Source organism: Eptesicus fuscus, chromosome 20 (assembly GCF_027574615.1).
Source record: "Eptesicus fuscus isolate TK198812 chromosome 20, DD_ASM_mEF_20220401, whole genome shotgun sequence".
Taxonomy (NCBI): Eukaryota; Metazoa; Chordata; class Mammalia; order Chiroptera; family Vespertilionidae; genus Eptesicus; species Eptesicus fuscus.
This window is the reverse complement of record NC_072492.1, coordinates 40759771-40779647: the sequence shown is the minus strand read 5'-3', so window position 1 is coordinate 40779647 and position 19877 is coordinate 40759771. Positions and strand designations below refer to the sequence as shown.

Sequence of the window (19877 nt, the reverse complement as noted above, 5' to 3'; positions counted from 1 at the left end):
AAACCATATTTTTTAAAGTTGATATTTAGAGAGAGGAAGGAAGAGAGAGAAAAAAGAAGCATCGAAGTGAGAGAAAAACATCTATTGGCACACCCTCCCCGCACCCACCTCATGTGGACAGAACCCAAAACCTGGTATGTGGCCTGACCGGGAATCCAGCACGCCACCTGGTGTACGGGATGACGCCCAGCCAACCGAGACACACCCGCCAGGGCCTCGCTGATTTTAGAGAGAGAAGAAGGAGATGGGAGCGAGAGAAAGAAAGCAACACTGATTTGTTGTTCCACTTACTTATGCACTCATTGGTTGAGGATCAAACTTGAAACCTTGGCACATCAGGACGACACTCTAACCAACTGAGCTACCTGGCCAGGACCATCACTGATCTTTTATTTATTTTTATTCCAGAGAGGAAGAGAGGGCGAGAGAGAGAAAAACATCAATGATGAGAGAATCATTGATTGGGTGCCTCCTGCACGTCTCCTACTGGGAATCGAGTCCACAACCCAGGCATGTGCCCTTGACAGGAATCGAACCCAGGACTCTTCAGCCCATAGGCCAAGGCTCTAGCCACTGAGCCAAACCAGCCAGGGCTCCATCGCTGTGATTTTTAAAAAATTAACAATATTATCAAATATCTAGTCAGCGTTCAATATGCCATCGAGTCACTTTTTATCTAACTGGAAATGTTCTGGAAAACCGAGGCGGGTGGTTTTGAGCAGCACTCATTTGGCAGGCCCACTGTTCACCACGTTGTGTGAACTCTGGCTATTTTAAATTTCTCCTCGAGCCTGACACCAACTACATTTTGGCAAAGGCCTGTGTCCTTAATGCCATCAAAAAGGCAGCGGAGCCCTAGCCGGTTTGGCTCAGTGGATAGAGCCTTGGCCTGCAGACTGAAGGGTCCCGGGTTCGATTCCGGTCAAAGGCACATACCTGGGTTGCGGGCTCGATCCCCAGTAGGGGGGCGGTGTACAGGAGGCAGCAATCAATGATTCTCTCATTATTGATGTTTCTATCTCCTTTCCTCTCTGAAATCAGTAAAAAAAAATATGTTTTTTAAAAAGGCAGTGGAGTGGACAGTGCAAAGAGCCTGGAAAGAGACAAGCTGTGGCCCTTGGTAGCTGTGTGACTTGGCAAAGATACTCAGCCCCCCAACCCCAGGACCCCCGTGTGTAAAACGGACCCGGGAATGAGGGGTTTATAGGAGGTGCTCAGTCTCAGAGTCTGGTATGAAATATTAGGCTCTTCCAAGTTGGCCCATTTTCTTCCCATTCAGTCGGTCAGTGACACTTGACTGAAAAGGTGAAAAGGACAAGAGCTTCCTGCCCAGGGAGAACTGCCAACCATACTTCCGGGTGCCCAGCCCCTGCACTTCCTGCATCTCTTACTAACTCCCTATGCCGGGCACGGACGCGCTCTCCTCTGAGGATGCGCTCTCCTCTGATCGCTCCTGGAATCTGCCCTGGGCTTGAGAAGAAGGCTTCCTTGGTTCCTGTGGCCCTCGTGCCCCCTGCTTGTCTCTTGCTTTAGAGAGGGGGGTCCCTCTGGCTGCTCTGTATCTGGGGAGCAGCCCCAGGGCCCAGTAACTGCCCTGCAGGTCAGGGCAGGCAAAGAGGTCAGAAGAAGATACAGGGTGTTGGCACCAGGGAAATAATTACGCTGGTGCATCTCATTTGCTTTGCCTGGGGCTAGTGGCTTCTTTCTTTCACTCAACAGGTTTATCAGCTCAGGGGTGGTGGGTGGGTGGGTGGTTCCCAACGTTAGGAGTTCTCTGGCCTTTTCTGAGCAGCAGATGTTGGGGTTCAGGCTGGGCTCTGGATAGCGCCTGTTTAATGCCTGCAGAGCAAAGGCACTGCTCAGCTGCAGTGGATCCACTCGGGTGCCGGAGCGCTCCCTTTAGTTGTCACAGGGAGGTGGGACTCTAGGCTGTTATTTCCCACTATTTCCCCACCAGTGCAGAAGACTTAACTACTTGACTGTCACTCTGAGCTGCTCATGGCCAGCCCTGCCTTCCTGCCTCTTCCCATGCTTACCTGGACACCTGCAGGCTCCTGGGGCCTGGGACAGGGATTGAGCACCGTGGCATGGTAGGCATCCTGCTTTAAGTCCTCCAGAAGCCCTATCTATCCATCTTCCGCAGGAGGAAACCAAGGTACCGAGCAGTCAGGGCTCTCTTAGCTTCCACCGGGTCCCCCCAACCCTCAGCACACTGCCCTTGCCCGGCTGCAGCTGTAAATGTTTGTAAGTGGAATGAGTTACCCAGGGGCTCGAGGGAGAGTCCAGTTCTCTGTGTCGCCCCAAGTGCTTTGGGCCTGAAAGAAACTAGGTAGCACCATACTTTATAGCAGTGATGGCGAACCTATGACACGCGTGTCAGCACTGACACGCATAGCCATTTCTGATGACACGTGGCCGCTGAGGTGGCCGCATGCCGAGGATGAAACGTTTGCTGCTCCTGAGGATGAAACATTTGCGAAATAATGTTTTTTCCTCAAAGTGACACACTACCCAAGGTATGCTCAGTTTTTTGGCGAAGTTTGACACACCAAGCTCAAAAGGTTGCCCATCGCTGCTCATAGAGAGGAGGCCAAGGACTTAAAAGACAAAGGCTCCTCGTCCCAGGTTGGAGGCCTGCAGGGGCCTGGAGTTGGGCTCCTAGGACTGGGCGTGTGCCCTGAGGGGTGACGCAGGGCAGGCGACAGGATGTCTTTTCCTTCATTGGTTGGATGGCCCTGCCCCCCTCCTCCCCTTCTCCTGGAACATTCCACACATTCCAGACTGCCATTGCTTTCAGGATATGGATTAACATCCCAAGCAGATATTTGGTTTCACCACCGCCACCCCTCTCCAACCCTTCCCCACCCTGAAGAGAAAGCCCCTAAAACTGGGAGTTTGAAGTAGGAGGAGGGTATTTTTGACCTTTGACCTGAGATAATGCTAAGAGGCCATTTGAAAGCTATTCAGACTGAACCACCGCACTGGGGTTGCTTTAGGCAGACAGCGGCCACCCCCCAGCCCCCTGCCTTCTCCCAGAGAGTTCCCCTGAGGGAGGTCCTGGGCTTGGGGACATGGCTGTGAGCCCGATCAGTGTTCTCAGTCTCCCAAGGTGCAATAATTCCCTCCTCAATTCTCCAGCAGTTTGACTTCCATTGTAAGGGGTCTGGATTTTCTCTGTCCATTTGGCCACCACATGAGTCTCTCCCTCTTGGCCAGCGTGTTATCACAAGAGGGTGGATCTGAGGACCTGGGACTGGACTCATGTCTGATCTTTATTCTTTTGTCCTGCTCTAGTCTGACCTCCGCAGATCAGATGTGTGAACCAGCCAAAGCCATGGGCACAGATTCTCCTCAACACTCACCCTCATTTCTTCCTAAGTTACTTCATCCCCAGGAGAGGTGTCCTTACCTACTTCATCTGTGACTTTCCACTCTCAGCCGTAGAGCTAGAAGAGTCTTGGAGACCCTTTCGTCCCCATTTTGCAGCTGAAGACACTTGGGGTCCCCCAGGGGGGAGGCAAGTGAGCTGGCCCAGGGCAGAACCAAGTTGGAAGCGGCTGTAGTTAGAGCCTGGCACCCCTTCCTTGGTGCCATGTGTTTCAGTAAACCCACACGATCCCCACTGCTTAGGGATACTGCGGCCTGGAGCTTCAGTGGCTCAGTCAGACCAACACCCAGTCCGAGGCAGTGTAAGGGCTAGAACTGGACTTGCTTCCTGGTCCAGTTTTTCCTCATACCACTAGAATTTTATTGGACTGTGTCCCTGAACTAAGATTTTGTGATCAAGGCTAGGCAAAGACTGTAATGACAATTGACCAATGCAGACAAGTCCATTAAAATGTTTTAAGCCTGAGGATTAGGGCATCGATTTGGGTGGTAACCAATTTCCCTGGGAGTCAACCTTGAACCTGAAAGCCTTGCTCGGGGGGCGGAAAACTACCTTTTTAAGGGGCATTTGAAAGATGGGAAGGAGACAAGTAGTTAACCGGGGAGAGAGGGAGGGAAGGTGGTGGTCAGAATGCTGGGTTATGTGTGTGCTAATCACTCCCACCTTAGTATTCACAAATGCATCTGTTATTACACTTTTCGACCTTACTCTAAGCCCTTTGCTAAGCTCTTTATAATATTGTCTAACATTACCTTGTATACCACCCCTTTAATAGGTATTATCCCTGTTTTACAAAGGAGGAAGCAAAGCCCCAAAGGAGTTAAATAATCTTTTTCTTTTTTTAATCTTTTAAAGATCAGTGCTAGGAAGTGGAGCCGGGGTTTACATTTATACCTGCACAAAGCACTTAACTTCTGCAGTATTACCCTGATATTGTTAGTTTGCATATATGTCTCCCCTAATAAACTGTGAACACCTTGAGGCCAGGCACTTTGCCTATTTTGTGTAAATAGGTATCAGATTAATGAGTAATGGCTTACGTGGCTTTATATTTCTGAAATGTAGGGGGGCTATGGATGGTTACTCAGGTTTCTCACTAGAGAAAGTAGATGAGAGACAAAGCAGATGCGATTTTTAGGGAATGATGTTACCCTAGTAATGCTCAGGGGCATCTGATTTTGATCTTCCTATCTGGTAGCAATGATAACAATTGTTATCTCCACACCAAATCTCTCTTCCCGAAGTTTCTCATCCTTAGACTCTTAAGACTTTGGTGTTGAGTAGAGGGTAGGGAGATAGCCTGGCACCGGGATTAAAAACAGCGAAGTCACAGTCCCCGGAAGCATTCCAAACTGTCACTAATCCTGTTCCCTCTGATTTCAGGAGTCGGAAAATTCAGATCCGAAATATTCCACCCCAGCTGCGATGGGAAGTAAGTGATTTGGGGGAACTCTCGGTGGCCTGGGGTAGTGGAGACTGGAATTAAGCCTGGGGCAGCCTGAGTTTGGCAGAGATAGTCAGGCTGGGGAGGTCCTTTGGTGGTGTGGTTGGTGCTAGGCCAGGGATGCTGAGTAGAGGTTGGCTGGGTCTCGTCCTTAACCTAAGACGACCAATGTTAGTCCCTGGAACTTCTGTCCCTATAGTGAAGGAGGTGGGAAGGGTGTTCCCTGAGCCCCAAACTTAGTGATGGCAGAGGTTGATTTCGGGCCCCAGGTGGCCCAGGTCTACTTCTAAAGAGGCCCCAAGTCCCTCTTTGAGCTTCAGTACGTGTCTGCAAAGAAACCCCGACAGGTCACCCAGCATTAGTACCCCAGAAAGGGCAAACTGAGCAGGTAATGCTCAATCCCCACCCAAGGCTCAGCCTGCGCCCCAGTGCTTGGGGATGCGGGGTGCCTAGTGGCTGGCCTTGGGCTAGTTCCTGGGTTGCTCAGAGTAGCCTTCCTCCCTTCTCGTGCTCCTAGGTCCTGGACAGCCTGCTTGCTCAGTATGGAACCGTAGAGAACTGTGAACAAGGTAAGAGTGGGCAGAGGTGGTGGGGTGGTGGGTGCTGGAGGACTTTGAGGGGTCTGCTTTCCCTCATTTTCCATGGGCAGACCTATTTGGCATGCCTAAAGAGGACAAAGTGTGGTATAGATACACTGGACTGAGGATCCGGACGTGTGGCTCTTACCTTGCGACAGGTTCCTCCTCTGTTCAATGAGACTTGAACAAAATCGCTCATTCTTGACATTGGGTCCCAGGCTGCTAGGGGTCAACCAAGGTAGAACTAAGATTTTAGAAATCACCCTAGCCGCTGTGGCTTAGTGAATTGAACATCTTCCCACACAGGAAGAGGTCGCTGGTTCGATTCTTGGTCAGGGTGGGCTCGAGCCCCATGTTTGTGGCTTGCAGGAAGCAGCCAATCGATGTTTCTCTCTCTTCTTCTTTCTCTAAAAATCAATAAAAGCCTATTTAAAAAAAAAGATTTTAGAAATAGTTTAAGAATGGAAATTGAGTCTTTATTATGGGTAAGTCTTTTACTTTAAAAGCATCTCGATTCCCCCTTTTTGGCTGGAATAATCAACGGGTTGTCTCTTTTTTTGTTAGAATCTCTGATGGTCAGCGACATGTTTTTTGGTCATTGGGGGGAAAAAAGCAGAGGATTTATTTTATTTCTTTTAAAAGAATGTTTGTTCATTTTTTAGCGAGAAAGGAGCGGGGAGAGAGAGGGATACATTGATGTGAGAGAAACATCAATTGGCTACCTCCCGCCTGCCCTCTACTGGGGATTGAGCCCGAAACCCAGGCATGTGCCCTGACCAGGAATCAAACCGTCACCTCTTGGTTTCTGGGCCGATGCTCAGCCACTGAGGGACACCGGCCGGGCTGGGGGATGATTCTTGCAGAAGCCGCCTCACCACCCAGGTGGGAGAACGCTGCTGATGAAGGCCAGAAGGGTCAAGAGTGGTCTGCTTGAGGTTTGGTGGCCAAGTGCTTTCCTCAGCATTGTGAGGCTTGAGTTTTGTCCATGCCCTCCACCCTGGGGTTGAGCAGGCCCAGGGGACCCCAAATCACAGGACAATGATGCATATGACAGAAGGTTAATTTTATTAATTTAAAAGGAGAAGTATGTGCCCAGACTGCCTGAGAGTCTAATGTCCGAGCCATTCTCCTCCCTGGGGGAAAGAATGTGTGGTAATCAAATGAAAACCAAAGGGCTGCTTAGGAAGAGTTTGGGGGGATTAACGGCTGGTGTCCTGAGTTTGTGATGCCCTGAATGTGTGCATTTCCACGGTCAAGGTGTCGGAGGAGTCAGGAAATCCTTTCCTCTGGAAAAGGTGCAAACACACTCATTCCCCACTCCCTGTCAGCCCATTAGCTAGCTCCTAATACACATGCCTTTGATTGGTGTGTTCCTGAGGATACTTAGTCCTCTAAAGTGGATTTGGGTGTTCCCCAAATCCCTTCAGCCATATCCTTAAAGCTTGGGATGTTTACTCCTGTAAATTGCTAACCTCGGTGCGTGTTGATTTTTAACTAGTTTAACTTTCCAAGGGTAAATGTATCTCGCAGGCTGTTGTGTGGGCGTCGGACCTGCTGCCTAACTGACGTATGGACTACAATGTAGCCCAGCTCTCTTGGGGGGCTGGGAAGGGAAATCAAAGGAAGATGTAGAAAGGAAGACGCAAGAATGTAAATTTAAGTTTTCTAGGGGTTCTGGTAAAAGGGGCCTGAAGAGGCACCGCTTTGCCTTGCCATTCACGTATTTCACAAGCTCCAGAGGTTCTGCGACATGCCTTTAGCTCACTGTGTAGGGGTGAGCCTTTAACACACAGGTTTCTTTAGTGGCTTCTCCAGATGTCACTGCCCTAACCCTGGCCTCTGTTTTGCTTCCCCCCCGCCAGTGAACACGGAAAGTGAGACGGCCGTGGTGAATGTCACCTATTCCAACCGGGAACAGACCAGGCAGTGAGTGGGCTGGAGAGTGGGGCTGGCTGGGAGGGTCTCTGTGGGGTGTTGCTGGGTAGTTGGTTCAGGAATCTCAAAGGTTCAGTAACTCAATAGGGATTTAAAGGGAGGGGCCCAAAGAACTCCCAGGGAAGATGGGAAATCTGTAGGGGAAAAGGTTGGCTTCTGAGAGATCTCTAGTTGCCCGAGAACGTCAGGGCTTTGCCGTGTTGGTGGCGCCATCTAGCGATAGCGAGGAGGAACTGCTATGTTTAAAGAAAAAGGATTTGTCAATGATAGGATGTGGCGGGGCAGACATTTTTGCTAAGGTCCTTCAGTCTTCTTACACCCACACGGTCCCACTCCTTCTCCCTTTGGTTGAGTAATGAACACTGCTCACTCACTGGTACCGACCAACTGTACACATTACCCATCTACCCATTTATATCTATACTAGAGGCCCAGTGCACGAAATTCGTGCAAGGGGCTCGGCCCTCACTGCCGCAGCTTCGTCCGGAAGGTTGTCTGGCTCTTCCGTCTAATTAGCATATTACGCTTTTATTATTATAGATGGACCCTGTCAATACATAGGCCTTAGGCCACATGTTGCTGGTGATGGCTCTCTTGCTGCTTCATCATGTTTCCTCCAACTTAGGCTCCACTGTAAAACCCCAGCACTTTCTCAGATCTCATTATTCTAGACGTCTCCTGGGCTCACGATTTTCTGGAGGCTCCTACTGCCCCTTGTGGCCAACCTATGGTTTTTAGCCCGGCCTTAAAGATCACGGCAGCACTTGCTCACTGCCCACTACCTGCTGTTGCCTTGTTTACATTTCTAACCAGCGACAGGTTTGGGAATGGAGGGGGCTTGCCCCTCCCCCCAGTGTCATTCATCCGGTTAGCAGACATTCCAGATACACTTAAACTCCTGCTCCCATGTGGTAATAAGCAAGCCATTCTGTCTCCAACTCTTAACTCCTTTTCACATAGTTTCCTTAAACATAGAAGGTGCCAGACTCAATAGGTATAAAAACAAGTCTTGTGAATTGTCACCTTTATTTATCGTATTTTTTCATTTATCATGAATCACATGCGATTCTTACATGACGCATAATAGGTAGTTTTGGCTGAAATTGCCAAGATGATCCCAACATTAATTGGAAATAACTAATTTACGTTTCCCTTTGATGTCTTAGGCCGTGTAGACTGGAAGGGTCCCTAAAGTGGAGGTGGGAGTGGTGGGCAGGTGGGCATATCCCTTTCTTCAGTGATTTACCCATGGAGGGCATTTGGTGTGATTGGCATGGGTTGGAGTAACCAGTAGCTTCTCTCTCTGTCCCCAGAGCCATCATGAAGCTGAATGGCCACCAGCTGGAGAACCATGCCTTGAAGGTCTCCTATATTCCTGATGAGCAGATAGCACAGGGTCCTGAGAATGGGCGCCGAGGGGGCTTTGGCTCTCGGGGTCAGCCTCGACAGGGCTCGCCTGTGGCCGCCGGGGCCCCTGCCAAGCAGCAGCAAGTGGACATCCCCCTGCGGCTCCTGGTGCCCACCCAGTATGTGGGCGCCATCATTGGCAAGGAGGGCGCCACCATCCGAAATATCACAAAACAGACCCAGTCCAAGTGAGTCTTGGCTGCCGGGGGATGGAGATGGGTGCCAGGAAGTGGGGGTTCGTACCTGGGAGGTGGGTGCCTCCTGGAAGCACACTGAGTGGCGTCAGTAGGAAATGTCTGCTGGAATATGTTCATTCTTTCCCATTCAGGAGCCACTGCTTCCAACCCCAGCCTCCTAGGCAGGCGGGGACAGGTCGGGAGGTAGAATGGGCTCGTGGTGCACCAGGTGGTGGCCGTTGCTGGACCTCGTCCTGTTGTTAGTAAAAAAGGATCTAAAATTTCCCATAGAAAGTCTCAGCAAGCAAACCTAGCCTTGGTGATCAGTCAGTCTTTAGTGCTCTGTGGTTTTAGCACCACTTACTGGTGTCAACAGGACTGGTCAGCCTGCCAAGTCTGGGCCCTCGGTCATAGGTCCTAAGTCCGTCCCATCTCATATTCCGCCACAACCACTCTTCTCTAATCGTTACAGCTGACCGGTGTACTCTGGGAGAGAACAGGTCACCTAATGTCCTTATTCATAATACAGCCTTCATTATTTACTTCTTGTTTGGGACAATGTGCCTCCCCTTTATAGTCGTCTTTGGGGGGGAAACCTAGAATTCACAAATTAGAGTGTGGGCTTTTGATCCCCAAACTGGCAGTCCCATGGTAGATGCCATCATTGTAACCGCCACCTCCTGATTAAGACAGGATCCAGAGCAACAGGCTGGTCACGTGCCCCTGGCCCTCCCCCATTCTGCCTTTGATTGGCTTTGTTCCAAGTAGAGCTGCTCCCGTGCCTTTGGTTGAGGAGAGGTTGGGGGGGCCCCGAAAAGACCCACTTCCCCCAGGGCCGACTGACCAGCCATCCCGTCCTTGTGGTCCTCAGGATAGATGTGCACAGGAAGGAGAATGCAGGTGCTGCCGAGAAGGCCATCAGTGTCCACTCGACCCCCGAGGGCTGCTCCTCCGCCTGTAAGATGATCTTGGAGATCATGCATAAGGAGGCCAAGGACACCAAAACGTAAGGCTTCTGCTTTCCTATGAATGTGGAGACTGCCACCTTCCTGGATCCAACACACTTTGTTAGCGGGAGTACAGAGATACAGGGGACAATCAGAATTGTACCAAAGGTTGTGAATTGAAGTCTTCTTTCCCACAAGTAACACCTCGCATACCCTCTTGAAGTTCTGTGCACTCGGAAGCGTATATGCACACGAGCACATGCGTGTGTTAGCCTAATTTATAAAACTCTTTTTTTATTTTTTTTATTTTTAATAAATCTTTATTGTTCAGATTATTACAATTGTTCCTCTTTTTTCCCCCCATAGCTCCCCAGTTCCCACCCACACTATGCCCTTACCCTCCCCCACTGTCCTCATCCATAGGTGTACGATTTTTGTCCAGTCTCTTCCCGCACTCCCCACACCCCTTTATAAAACTATTTTATACCTTGCTTTTTTTTTTTTCATTTTCATGCACCAATACTAGTCCATACTGACCCAACTCATTTTTTATAGCTGCAGATATTTCTCTTTTTAAAACATTCTATAGTATATTTTTATTGATTTCAGAGAGGAAGTGGGGGGGGGGTATAGAAACATCAATGATGAGAGAGAATCATTGATCGGCTGCCTCCTGTACATCCCCTACTGAGGACTGAGCCCACAACCTGGGCATGTGCCCTTGACCAGGATCAAACCCTTCAGTCCATAGGCCAATGCTTTATCCACTGAGCCAAACCGGCTAGGGCTAGCTGCAGATATTTCTACAGTGTGGCATTTTCATTTTTTTATTTTTAATTGACTTTTCAAGTGTACAGTTGAATGATTTTTAATATGCAGAGGCCTGTGAAACCATCACCACACTTAAGATAATGAACATGCCCATCAGCAGCATCGTTTTTGTGCCCCTTGGCAGTCCACCCCTACCACCCCATTTCTCGATCCTAAGCAGCCACTAATCTGTTTAGTACTCTTCTTACGTGTCGTTCTGTCCTGTGGTTTGTCCTAAAAGCCTCATTGGCGTGGCCTGATGGCCGAGTCTCCACATGCCCCTCACGTCTTCCCTTGTCTCCTTCAGGGCTGACGAAGTTCCCCTGAAGATCCTGGCCCATAATAACTTCGTGGGGCGTCTCATTGGCAAGGAGGGGCGCAACCTGAAGAAGGTGGAGCAGGACACGGAGACGAAAATCACCATCTCCTCGTAAGGCTCTCTTGTATTTCCCTCCTTGTGATGGGATACCCGCGGGCCCGGGGTCGGCCATATTTCACGACTGAACCTTAACCTTTTGCACTCGGATGTCGAGTGTGACTCGACACGGTTAACATTAGAATAAAGGGATCGAGAAAAAAGCGAGTGCAAAGGGTTAATACTTCTTGCCCCTTAAGTTGGATGAGTTTCTGCCCATTAAAGAAGACTCGGAGGTGGTGAAGAGTGTTTGCTTTGACAAGGACTGGGGCTCTCCCATCACACTGCTGTGTGGGCTGGGGGCTGTTAGGGTGCCGCCTCCTCAGTCCTGCTCCCCCTGGCAGACCGCAAGTGCTCTGCATCTCCAGGAGAGGCTGCAGCTTGGAGCCGGGGCTTGTGTTTCAAACATGACGGTCGGGCTGTGAGAAAGGGACAGATCTGGGTCCTTTTCTGAGGACAGAGCGTATGCGGTGGCCTGCCTCTCCGGGTGGATTAGCTCCTGTGAGCACCGAGTGTCATGTCATCGGCGACTTGCTGGTGGGCAGAGTTCTGCTGTGTTCTAGAAAGGCACAGGAGGTGGATGGCCTGGAACCCCCGGGGAAAGGCACATCCTTCTTGCTTCCCCCATGATGACAACCCGTGATTGGATTCCTCACAAATAGTGGGGTTTCGGTTGGGCATTCTCATCTCCCTGCACGTCCCCCTGCCCTGTTCCAAAGCGAAGGCCAGACAGAGCCATTGGGCAGAGGTTAAACGCTTGCAGGAATGGAGCTGGGGCTCGTCCCGGGCCTGTCCCTTGAGTGGAAGGGGGACCCTCCTCTGCTCTCCCCGCAGGCTGCAGGACCTCACCCTCTATAACCCCGAGAGGACCATCACCGTGAAGGGGGCCATCGAGAACTGCTGCAGGGCTGAGCAGGAGATCATGAAGAAAGTTCGGGAGGCCTATGAGAATGACGTGGCTGCCATGAGTGTGAGTGCCAGGCACCTGTCGGCCCCTCTCCGAGCCTGAGCTGCACAGAGCGGGTCTGCCTCTCGGGGCGGGCGTGCCAAGTGCTGTGTGGCCTTGGAGGCCTTTAAGTTTCATTAATAGGGTTTTTATAATTATATGAAAAATTTGTGTTTGTGTAGACTTTAGCGGGTAGAGGGTCCATCATTTACATCTGATTTTCGGGGGGGGGGGGGGGGCAACGATGTGGGAAGGTGATAAAAAAGGTGAGTCCTGGAAGTCAAACGGAGATCTGTCCCTGCCACGTCTCACGTCGGTGTGTTGCAGTACAGGGCTGTGAGTCTGTCACCTGCTCAGGGTGGGATGAGCCAGAGAGGAATAAAATTGGTTGGAGTGGCTAGCTCTCAGTTAATAACTCCACAAGTACACACGTGAGCACGTGTGAGAACTAAAAGGGCAGGCGGTGTTTGGGTAAAAGCATGTCATTCGTCTGTTTTTGGCCGACTCTGTCTCGGGGTATTCGCCCTCTTAGTTCAGCCAGAGCCACACAGAAGCGACCACCGGGCCCTGTCAGCCTGAGCTGACCTTCCCCTCCTCCCCTCTCACCCCAGCTGCAGTCTCACCTCATCCCCGGCCTGAACTTGGCTGCCGTGGGTCTTTTCCCAGCCTCGTCCAGTGCAGTCCCGCCGCCTCCCAGCAGTGTCACGGGAGCTGCTCCCTATAGCTCCTTTATGGTAAGTGCAAAGCCTCTTACAGAACCCCTGGGCCCGGCGACGGCGTCCTTTAAACGGTCCCACTCCTTGTGGGAGTCCCTTAAGCGGTCCCACTCCTGTGGGAACCCGATCCTTGGGGGTTTGTAGGGGAGGTGGGAGGGTCTGAGGTTGCTTCTCCATTGTTCCAGCCCCTGGCAACAGGTCAGAACCTTGACTCCATGGCGGGCAGTCTCAGATGCTGCCAGGGATGCTGACAGCACTCTTCCTCCCTCCTCTTCCTCCAGCTTCTTCCCTTGGTTCCTGCTGGGCTTAGGGAGAGCCAGAGAGGGTGTTGCCCAGGTTGGCTGGGTGCCTGCACCCCTTTCTCCTTGAGGATGCACGGCAGGGGTGTGGAGGGGCTTCTAGGCTGTGGCTCTTGGCCTGTGGTGATGACACGCCCTGTCTTGGCAGCAGGCTCCGGAGCAGGAGATGGTGCAGGTCTTCATCCCTGCCCAGGCGGTGGGCGCCATCATCGGCAAGAAAGGGCAGCACATCAAACAGCTCTCCCGTTTCGCCAGCGCCTCCATCAAGGTGATCTGCTCTGCCTCCCTCCAGGTCCCCGATGGAACTGCTCCGCTCCATCACCCCCTTGCCTTTGTTCCCAGGCGCCCCGTCTGGCTGGTGTGGGGGCCTTTTCCCTGTGGCTTTTGGCCTTGCTGAGTTCTCCGCAGAAATCCTTCCAATTTCCGGGCGAGGGAGGAGGCGGTATTGCAGCCTAGAGAAGGAGGTTAGGTTCTGCCACAGACTGACGTGGGTCCAAGTTCCCGTTCCTAGGCTGGGTGACCGGAGGCTCGGCGTCCTCAGCAGAATAGCAGTCATCACAGCACTAGGAAACGGTGCCGCTGGAGCCCCGGCTCAGTCGGTGCCTGGTGGGCAGAGGGTGCTCAGTAAACGTTAGCTGTCCTTTTACCTTCCCTGGCGGACGTGGAGAGGGAGCCTGTCACAGTGGCACAAGGGCCTTGTTGCATGGCACACGTCTAAATCCTTTGGTTTCGGTGATCTTAAAGTTTTGGTGAAAATCAGTGATTGTTCTCTGAGGAAGTGCGGTCACTGCCCTCCCTTTTGGTCATCTCATCATTACCCCTTCTCCCCCAAAAAGACTCCACTGAAACCTCCCAGGAGATTGGGTGGTGGGAGGAGTGTGGGGGCCCTGCCTAGATAACGGCACTGAAGCAAGCCCATCCCTGCCTTCAAAACAGTTTTGGTACAAGGGGCAATGACTTTGAGATGTGGAGTCTTTTTTTTCTTCCCATGTTCTCAGAAGTGGATAGTGGGAGTAGGGGGACTGGCACAGTGGAGATGGAGGGCTCCTCTTTTTTTATTTTTAATTAAAAAATATTTTAAACTTGTATTTTAGAGAGAGAAACATTGATTTGTTGTTCCACTCATTTATGCATTCACTAGGGGCCCGGTGCATGAATTCGTGCACCAGTGGGATCCCTGCGTCTAGCCTGCAGAATCGGACCCAAACCAGCTCTCGGACATCCCCTGAGGCGTCCCGGATTGTGAGAGGGTGCAGGCCAGGCCGAGGGACCCCACTGATGCACAATCCGGGCTGGGGAGGAATGCGGGAGGTTGGCCAGCCGGGGAGGGACCGCAGGAGGGCTCCAGGGCATGTCCAGCCAGTCTCTCTCAGTCCCCATTGGCCGGACCCCAGCAGCAAGCTAACCTACTGGTCAGAGCGTCTGCCCCCTGGTGGTCAGTGCACATCACAGCAAGCAGTTGAGTGGCCTTAGCATACATTAGCATATTGTGCTTTGATTGGTTGACCGGACACTTAGCATATTAGGCTTTTATTGTATAGGATTGGTTGCTTCTTGTATGTGCCCTGACCAGGGATTGAGCCCACAAACCTTGGTGTGTGGGGACGATGCTCCAACCAGCTGAGTACCCGGCCAGGGCAAGGGCGCCTCTTGACCAGCTGTTTGCTTTGCAGATTGCTCCTCCCGAAACTCCTGACTCCAAAGTTCGTATGGTCATCATCACTGGACCCCCAGAGGCCCAATTCAAGGTTCTGATCTTTATTGTTTTCCTAAGCTGGACACACTGGAATTGACTGGGGAGGGGGTGTGCAAATCAGACTGGCATCGAACTTCCCTTGCTACTTCTCAAAGGTCATATGGGAAAGAAGGAATCTGAGGCTTCTTCCCCTGCACTCTGCCTGGTTACTGCGGAGGGGAAGGCCTTCAGCGCCAGATTCCCTTCTCTCCCTTACATCTCTACTACATCCCTGGGTTCTCGAACTTCTGGTCAGAAGCCAAAGCTGGTTGTTAACTTAGCCTGAAAGGGACGGAGAACGGGGACAGCTCTCCAGGCTGTGGAGTGTCTGATAGCCTGTCCCTTGAGTGACTTGATCAGCTGCTACTTGGACCTGAATTGCTAGCCACTGCGTTGTCCAAATAAATGCCCTCATCCCAGACCCTCACGGGTCTGGTTTCACCAAACTGAACGCATTCCTCTAGGAAGAATGTATTCGGTTACTCTACCCAGGTTCTCCAATACAGATAAGGGGAAGGGACCCTGACGGGTCAGTGCTGTTGATCTTTCGTGTCACCTGGCCTAGGTGGGTGATCTTCCTCGAGGTGGGGTGGGCTTGTGGGCCAGAAGAGGGTCAGGTGGAGCTTGGGGGCTGCACTTTGTGTTTTGTCATATATATATATATATGGCCTGATGATTAACAATGACCTCCTCTTCTCAGGCTCAGGGAAGAATTTATGGAAAACTCAAGGAGGAGAATTTCTTTGGTCCCAAGGAGGAAGTAAAGCTGGAAACCCATATCCGGGTGCCAGCGTCGGCGGCTGGCCGGGTTATTGGCAAAGGTGGCAAAACGGTGAGCCGTGAGGGCCACTTTGAAAATTCTAGGCCTTAGTCCCCAAACCCAGCAGCTCTGCTGTGGCCTCCTGCTCCGCTGCCCTGCCCAATCTCAGGACTCCCACTTTGCCCATTTCCTTGATTCTGCTCCCCAAGCTTCGCTTCTGACTCCCATTCCATCTGCTAGTTGCCAGCTTCTTGCCCCTCCCTCTGAGCCCACCCATGCTTTTTTTTTTCCTTTGTTGTTGAAAGTATTACATATGTTCCCCTTTCCCCCCATTGTCCTCTCCTAGCCCACCCCTGCCTTTACCCCCCTGTTGTCTGTGTCCATTGGTTATGCTTACATGCATACAAGTACTTTGGTTGATCTCTTACCCCAGCCCCCAGCCCCCCAAATCCTCCCCTGCCTTCCCTCTGAGGTTCGACAGCCTGTTGCTATCTCTATATCTCTTGATCCATTTTTGTCCATCAGTTTATGTTGTTCATTCTATTCCACAAATGAGTGAGATCATGTGATACTTATCTTCCTCTGACTGGCTTATTTTGCTTAGCATAATGCTCTTCAAGTCCATCCATCACCCTTGGTTTCTTGGTGGCAGCTTGAGCTCTTCTCTGCCCACTTACCCCCAGGTGAACGAGTTGCAGAATTTGACAGCAGCTGAAGTGGTGGTGCCGAGAGACCAGACCCCTGATGAGAATGACCAGGTCATCGTTAAGATCATCGGGCATTTCTATGCCAGCCAGGTGTGTATGGCATTTCCTCATCACAGGCGGGTGGCAGGAGCCCAGGGCTCAGAGAAGCAAGACTCCAGAGGTTGGCCAGCATGACCTGACCAGTCCCGGACCCTGCCTGCCTCTGGGCTGGCCTGTTCTCTTCCAGGTGCATGAGTGTGATGCATACATGCTTTATTCCCTCTTCGATGCCCTAGGGCAGTGGCATTAGTCAACAGAGCCAAATATCAACAGTACAACGATTGAAATTTCTTTTGAGAGCCAAATTTTTAAACTTAAACTTCTTCTAACTTCTTCAAAATAGACTCGCCCAGGCCGTGGTATTTTTTTATTCTTTTTTAAATTTCTTTATTGATTAAGGTGTCAATATTTGTCCTCATCCCCCCATTCCCATCCCACAGCCCTCCCCACGGATGCCCCAACCCCCTGTTGAACTTAATCATTGGATAGGCTCATATGCATGCACACAAGTCCTTTGGTTGATCTCCCCCCTCTCCCCCCAACCTCCCCTATCCTCCCTCTGAGGCCCGCTAGTCCAATCGATGCCTTCTTGTTTCTGGTTCTGTTCTTGTTCATCAGTCTATGTTGTTCATCATTTCCCCTAGATGAGCGAGATCATGTGTCACTAGAGATATACTTAAAAGAACTGAATGTGAGACGAGCAATAGTAGTTATGCTGACAGGCAAATGAATCAGTCTGTAGTGAGTTTCTTTCTGGACCAACAGTTCTTTAGAGACCCAATTTCAATGTCCACCAGTTCCTTATGTGTACATGTCAGCACTGACCCCTCAGCTCTGGATGGTGGACAAATGGTGGTAATGTAGGTCCGACTCCCTCTGGTTTGGTCTCGGCCGGACCCAGGGGCATGTGGCCTCACTCAGACCCAGGGGCACGTGGCCTCTCCCAGACCCAGGGACGCGTGGCCTCACTCAGACCCAGGGGCACGTGGCGTCACCCGGAGCTAGGTGCACGAGGCCTCTCCCAGATCCAGGGGCGCGTGGCCTCTCCCAGACCCAGGGGCGCGTGGCCTCACCTGGACCTAGGTGCGCGAGGCCTCACCCGGATCCAGGGACACATGGCCTCACCCCGACCCAGGGGCGCATGGCCTCTCCCGACCCAGGGGCGCGTGGCCTGTGACTCGAGAGCCGAAGTTTGCCGACCACGGCCCTAGGGAAAGCACTGACAACTCTCATGTGTTTCATATAAATATACTAGAGGCCTGGTGCACAACATTTGTGCATGGAGGGGGGGGGTGGCCCTCAGCCCAGCCTGCATCCTCTCGAAGTCTGGGACCCCTGACTGCCGGATTAGGCCCACTAACTCTGCCATGGAGGTGGGAGAGACTCCCACCACTGCCGCTGTGCTCGCCAGCTGTGAGCCCAGCTTCTGGCTGATAGATGCTCCCCCTGTGGGAGTGCACTGACCACCAGGGGTCAGCTCCTGTGTTGAGCGTCTGCCCCCTGGTGGTCAGTGTGCATCATAGTGACCGGTCGTTCCGCCCTTTGGTCAATTTGCAAATTATCCCTTTATTATATAGGATGACTTTATAATTTATATATTAACAATCTTTCCTGTTATTTAACGTTGGTCCTTCCCTAACCATTTTTTTGCCCTGGATAAGAAAAGAAATGGGGCCCTGACCTGTTTGGCTCAGTGGAGAGAGCGTCGGCCTGCAGATTCAAGGGTCCCAGGTTCGATTCTGGTCAGGGGCATGTACCTTGGTTGTGGGCACATACCCAGTGGGGAGTGTGCAGGAGGCAGCTGATCAGTGTTTCTCTCTCATCGATGTTTCTAACTCTCTCCCTCTCCCTTCCTCTCTGTAAGAAATCAATAAAATATTTTTTAAAAAAAAAAAAAAAAAAGAAAGAAAGAAATGGGTATTTTATCGCCCAGTCAGTCTTGCTCATGGAAAGGAGACATTCTCTGGTACATTTCTGTCAAGTGAATTGCATTCTGCAGTGGATTTCCCTTGTAAAACTGTTCTTAGGGAAGAAACTTCTAAGAAGTAAAGTAAAAAATACGAATCCTTTGGTATTTTGGCCATTTTCACGGTGCTTATTTCACTGATGTTTTTTCTTGGTTAATCCATCTCCAGGCGTTTCATCCCCTTCTCCGGGGATACTCACGTGTGTAGTGGAGTTGTGATTTGTGACAAAGTCTCCTAGTTGATGACCCTTTGTCCAGAACATACTCTGGCAACTCGTGTTTTGGGTTCAGTAATGTGACAGCTTTGCTAAGTTTTTTTTTTTTTTTAAAATATATTTTATTGATTTTTTACAGAGAGGAAGAGAGAGGGATAGAGAGTTAGAAACATCGATGATGAGAGAGAAACATCGATCAGCTGCCTCTTGCACACCCCCTACTGGGGATGTGCCCGCAACCAAGGTACATGCCCTTGACCGGAATCGAACCTGGGACCCTTGAGTCTGCAGGCCGACGCTCTATCCATTGAACCAAACCGGTTTTGGCAACTTTGCTAAGTTTTAAATTCGGAATGAGTGGGTACTACCCCTCCCCCACCCCTTCCCTTGCGGTATTGTCCCGTAGGTGCTCGGAGTCCATTCAGAGGCAGACAGACTGGGGTCACTCGACACAGTCTTCCTCGTCTTTCTGAAGTCCTGTGTGTCCTGTGGTCGGGGTCTGAATCCCTGTGACCTTCCCCCCGGAGTGGGGCTGTCTCCTCCCTCGCCTTCGGAGGCGCTCACTCCCTCCTCGCCTCTTCTTCCTGCAGATGGCCCAGAGGAAGATCCGAGACATCCTGGCCCAAGTGAAACAGCTGCACCAAAAGGGACAGAGTAACCAGGCCCAGGCGCGGCGGAAGTGACCCGCCCCTTCCCAGCACATCAGCTCGAGGACGGCGGGCTGAAACCAGGGCGCGTTCTCCCCAGCAGGCCTGAGAATGAGCGGGAATCAGGGACACTTGGGCCGGGATGTAGATCAGGTTTGCCCACTCGTTTGAGAAAGATGTTCCAGTGAGGAACCCTGATCTCTCTGCCCCAAACACCCAACCAATTGGCCCAGCACTGCCCACCCCTCAGGGCGTCACCATGGAAATTCTAGCTCAGGGTGCTTTTAAACGTGGATTGTTTTAAGTAAGTTCTTCAGGTCCCACCGAGAGGGTGGGCCCGATCCCAGTGGGAAGAGAAATAAAATTTCCTTCAGGTTTTTAAAACATGCAGAGGGGTGTTTTAATCAGCCTCAAAGGATGGTTTGCTTCTTGATCCTAAAATCCTTCCAGCCTTCTCCTGCTTGGTTTATTGGTTAAAATGCCTCCATTCTCATGCCCTGACCTAGCCTCTTCCTACATTCACATGAATTATTTTTATCTTGACCGCTACCAGAAAAAGTGGGGACCAGTGCATCGCTTAGCTTACGTTATTGGCTCAGAGGGAGAAGACACGGCAGCATCTGAGGTTTAATTCCCATCCCTCCCTAAACCAACCAACAGGAACAGCAAGGAGGAAAGACTGGAGGAGACCTGGGGAGACAGGTGATTAAAATAAGTAATCCACGTTTAAAAGGCGTGCCCTGGTGG

General features: G+C 51.3%; 1 protein-coding gene across 2 annotated transcripts in view; it reads left to right on the top strand.

Annotated features, from left to right (window-relative positions):
- The window catches only part of IGF2BP1 (insulin like growth factor 2 mRNA binding protein 1), a 38622-nt gene extending 19456 nt beyond the window's left edge, over positions 1-19166 (top strand). Inside the window, exons 3-15 of one of the 2 annotated variants that reach the window (XM_054709372.1) lie at positions 4772-4820; positions 5350-5401; positions 7273-7336; positions 8659-8940; positions 9800-9934; positions 10993-11115; positions 11935-12070; positions 12658-12780; positions 13210-13329; positions 14735-14809; positions 15497-15628; positions 16240-16353; positions 19074-19166. In XM_054709372.1, the coding sequence (XP_054565347.1) occupies positions 4772-4820; positions 5350-5401; positions 7273-7336; positions 8659-8940; positions 9800-9934; positions 10993-11115; positions 11935-12070; positions 12658-12780; positions 13210-13329; positions 14735-14809; positions 15497-15628; positions 16240-16353; positions 19074-19166 (1498 nt within the window). The remainder of the gene's footprint in view (positions 1-4771; positions 4821-5349; positions 5402-7272; positions 7337-8658; positions 8941-9799; positions 9935-10992; positions 11116-11934; positions 12071-12657; positions 12781-13209; positions 13330-14734; positions 14810-15496; positions 15629-16239; positions 16354-19073) is intronic. The other variant, XM_054709373.1, reaches the window with a different exon arrangement.
- The last annotated feature ends 711 nt before the right edge of the window (positions 19167-19877 follow it).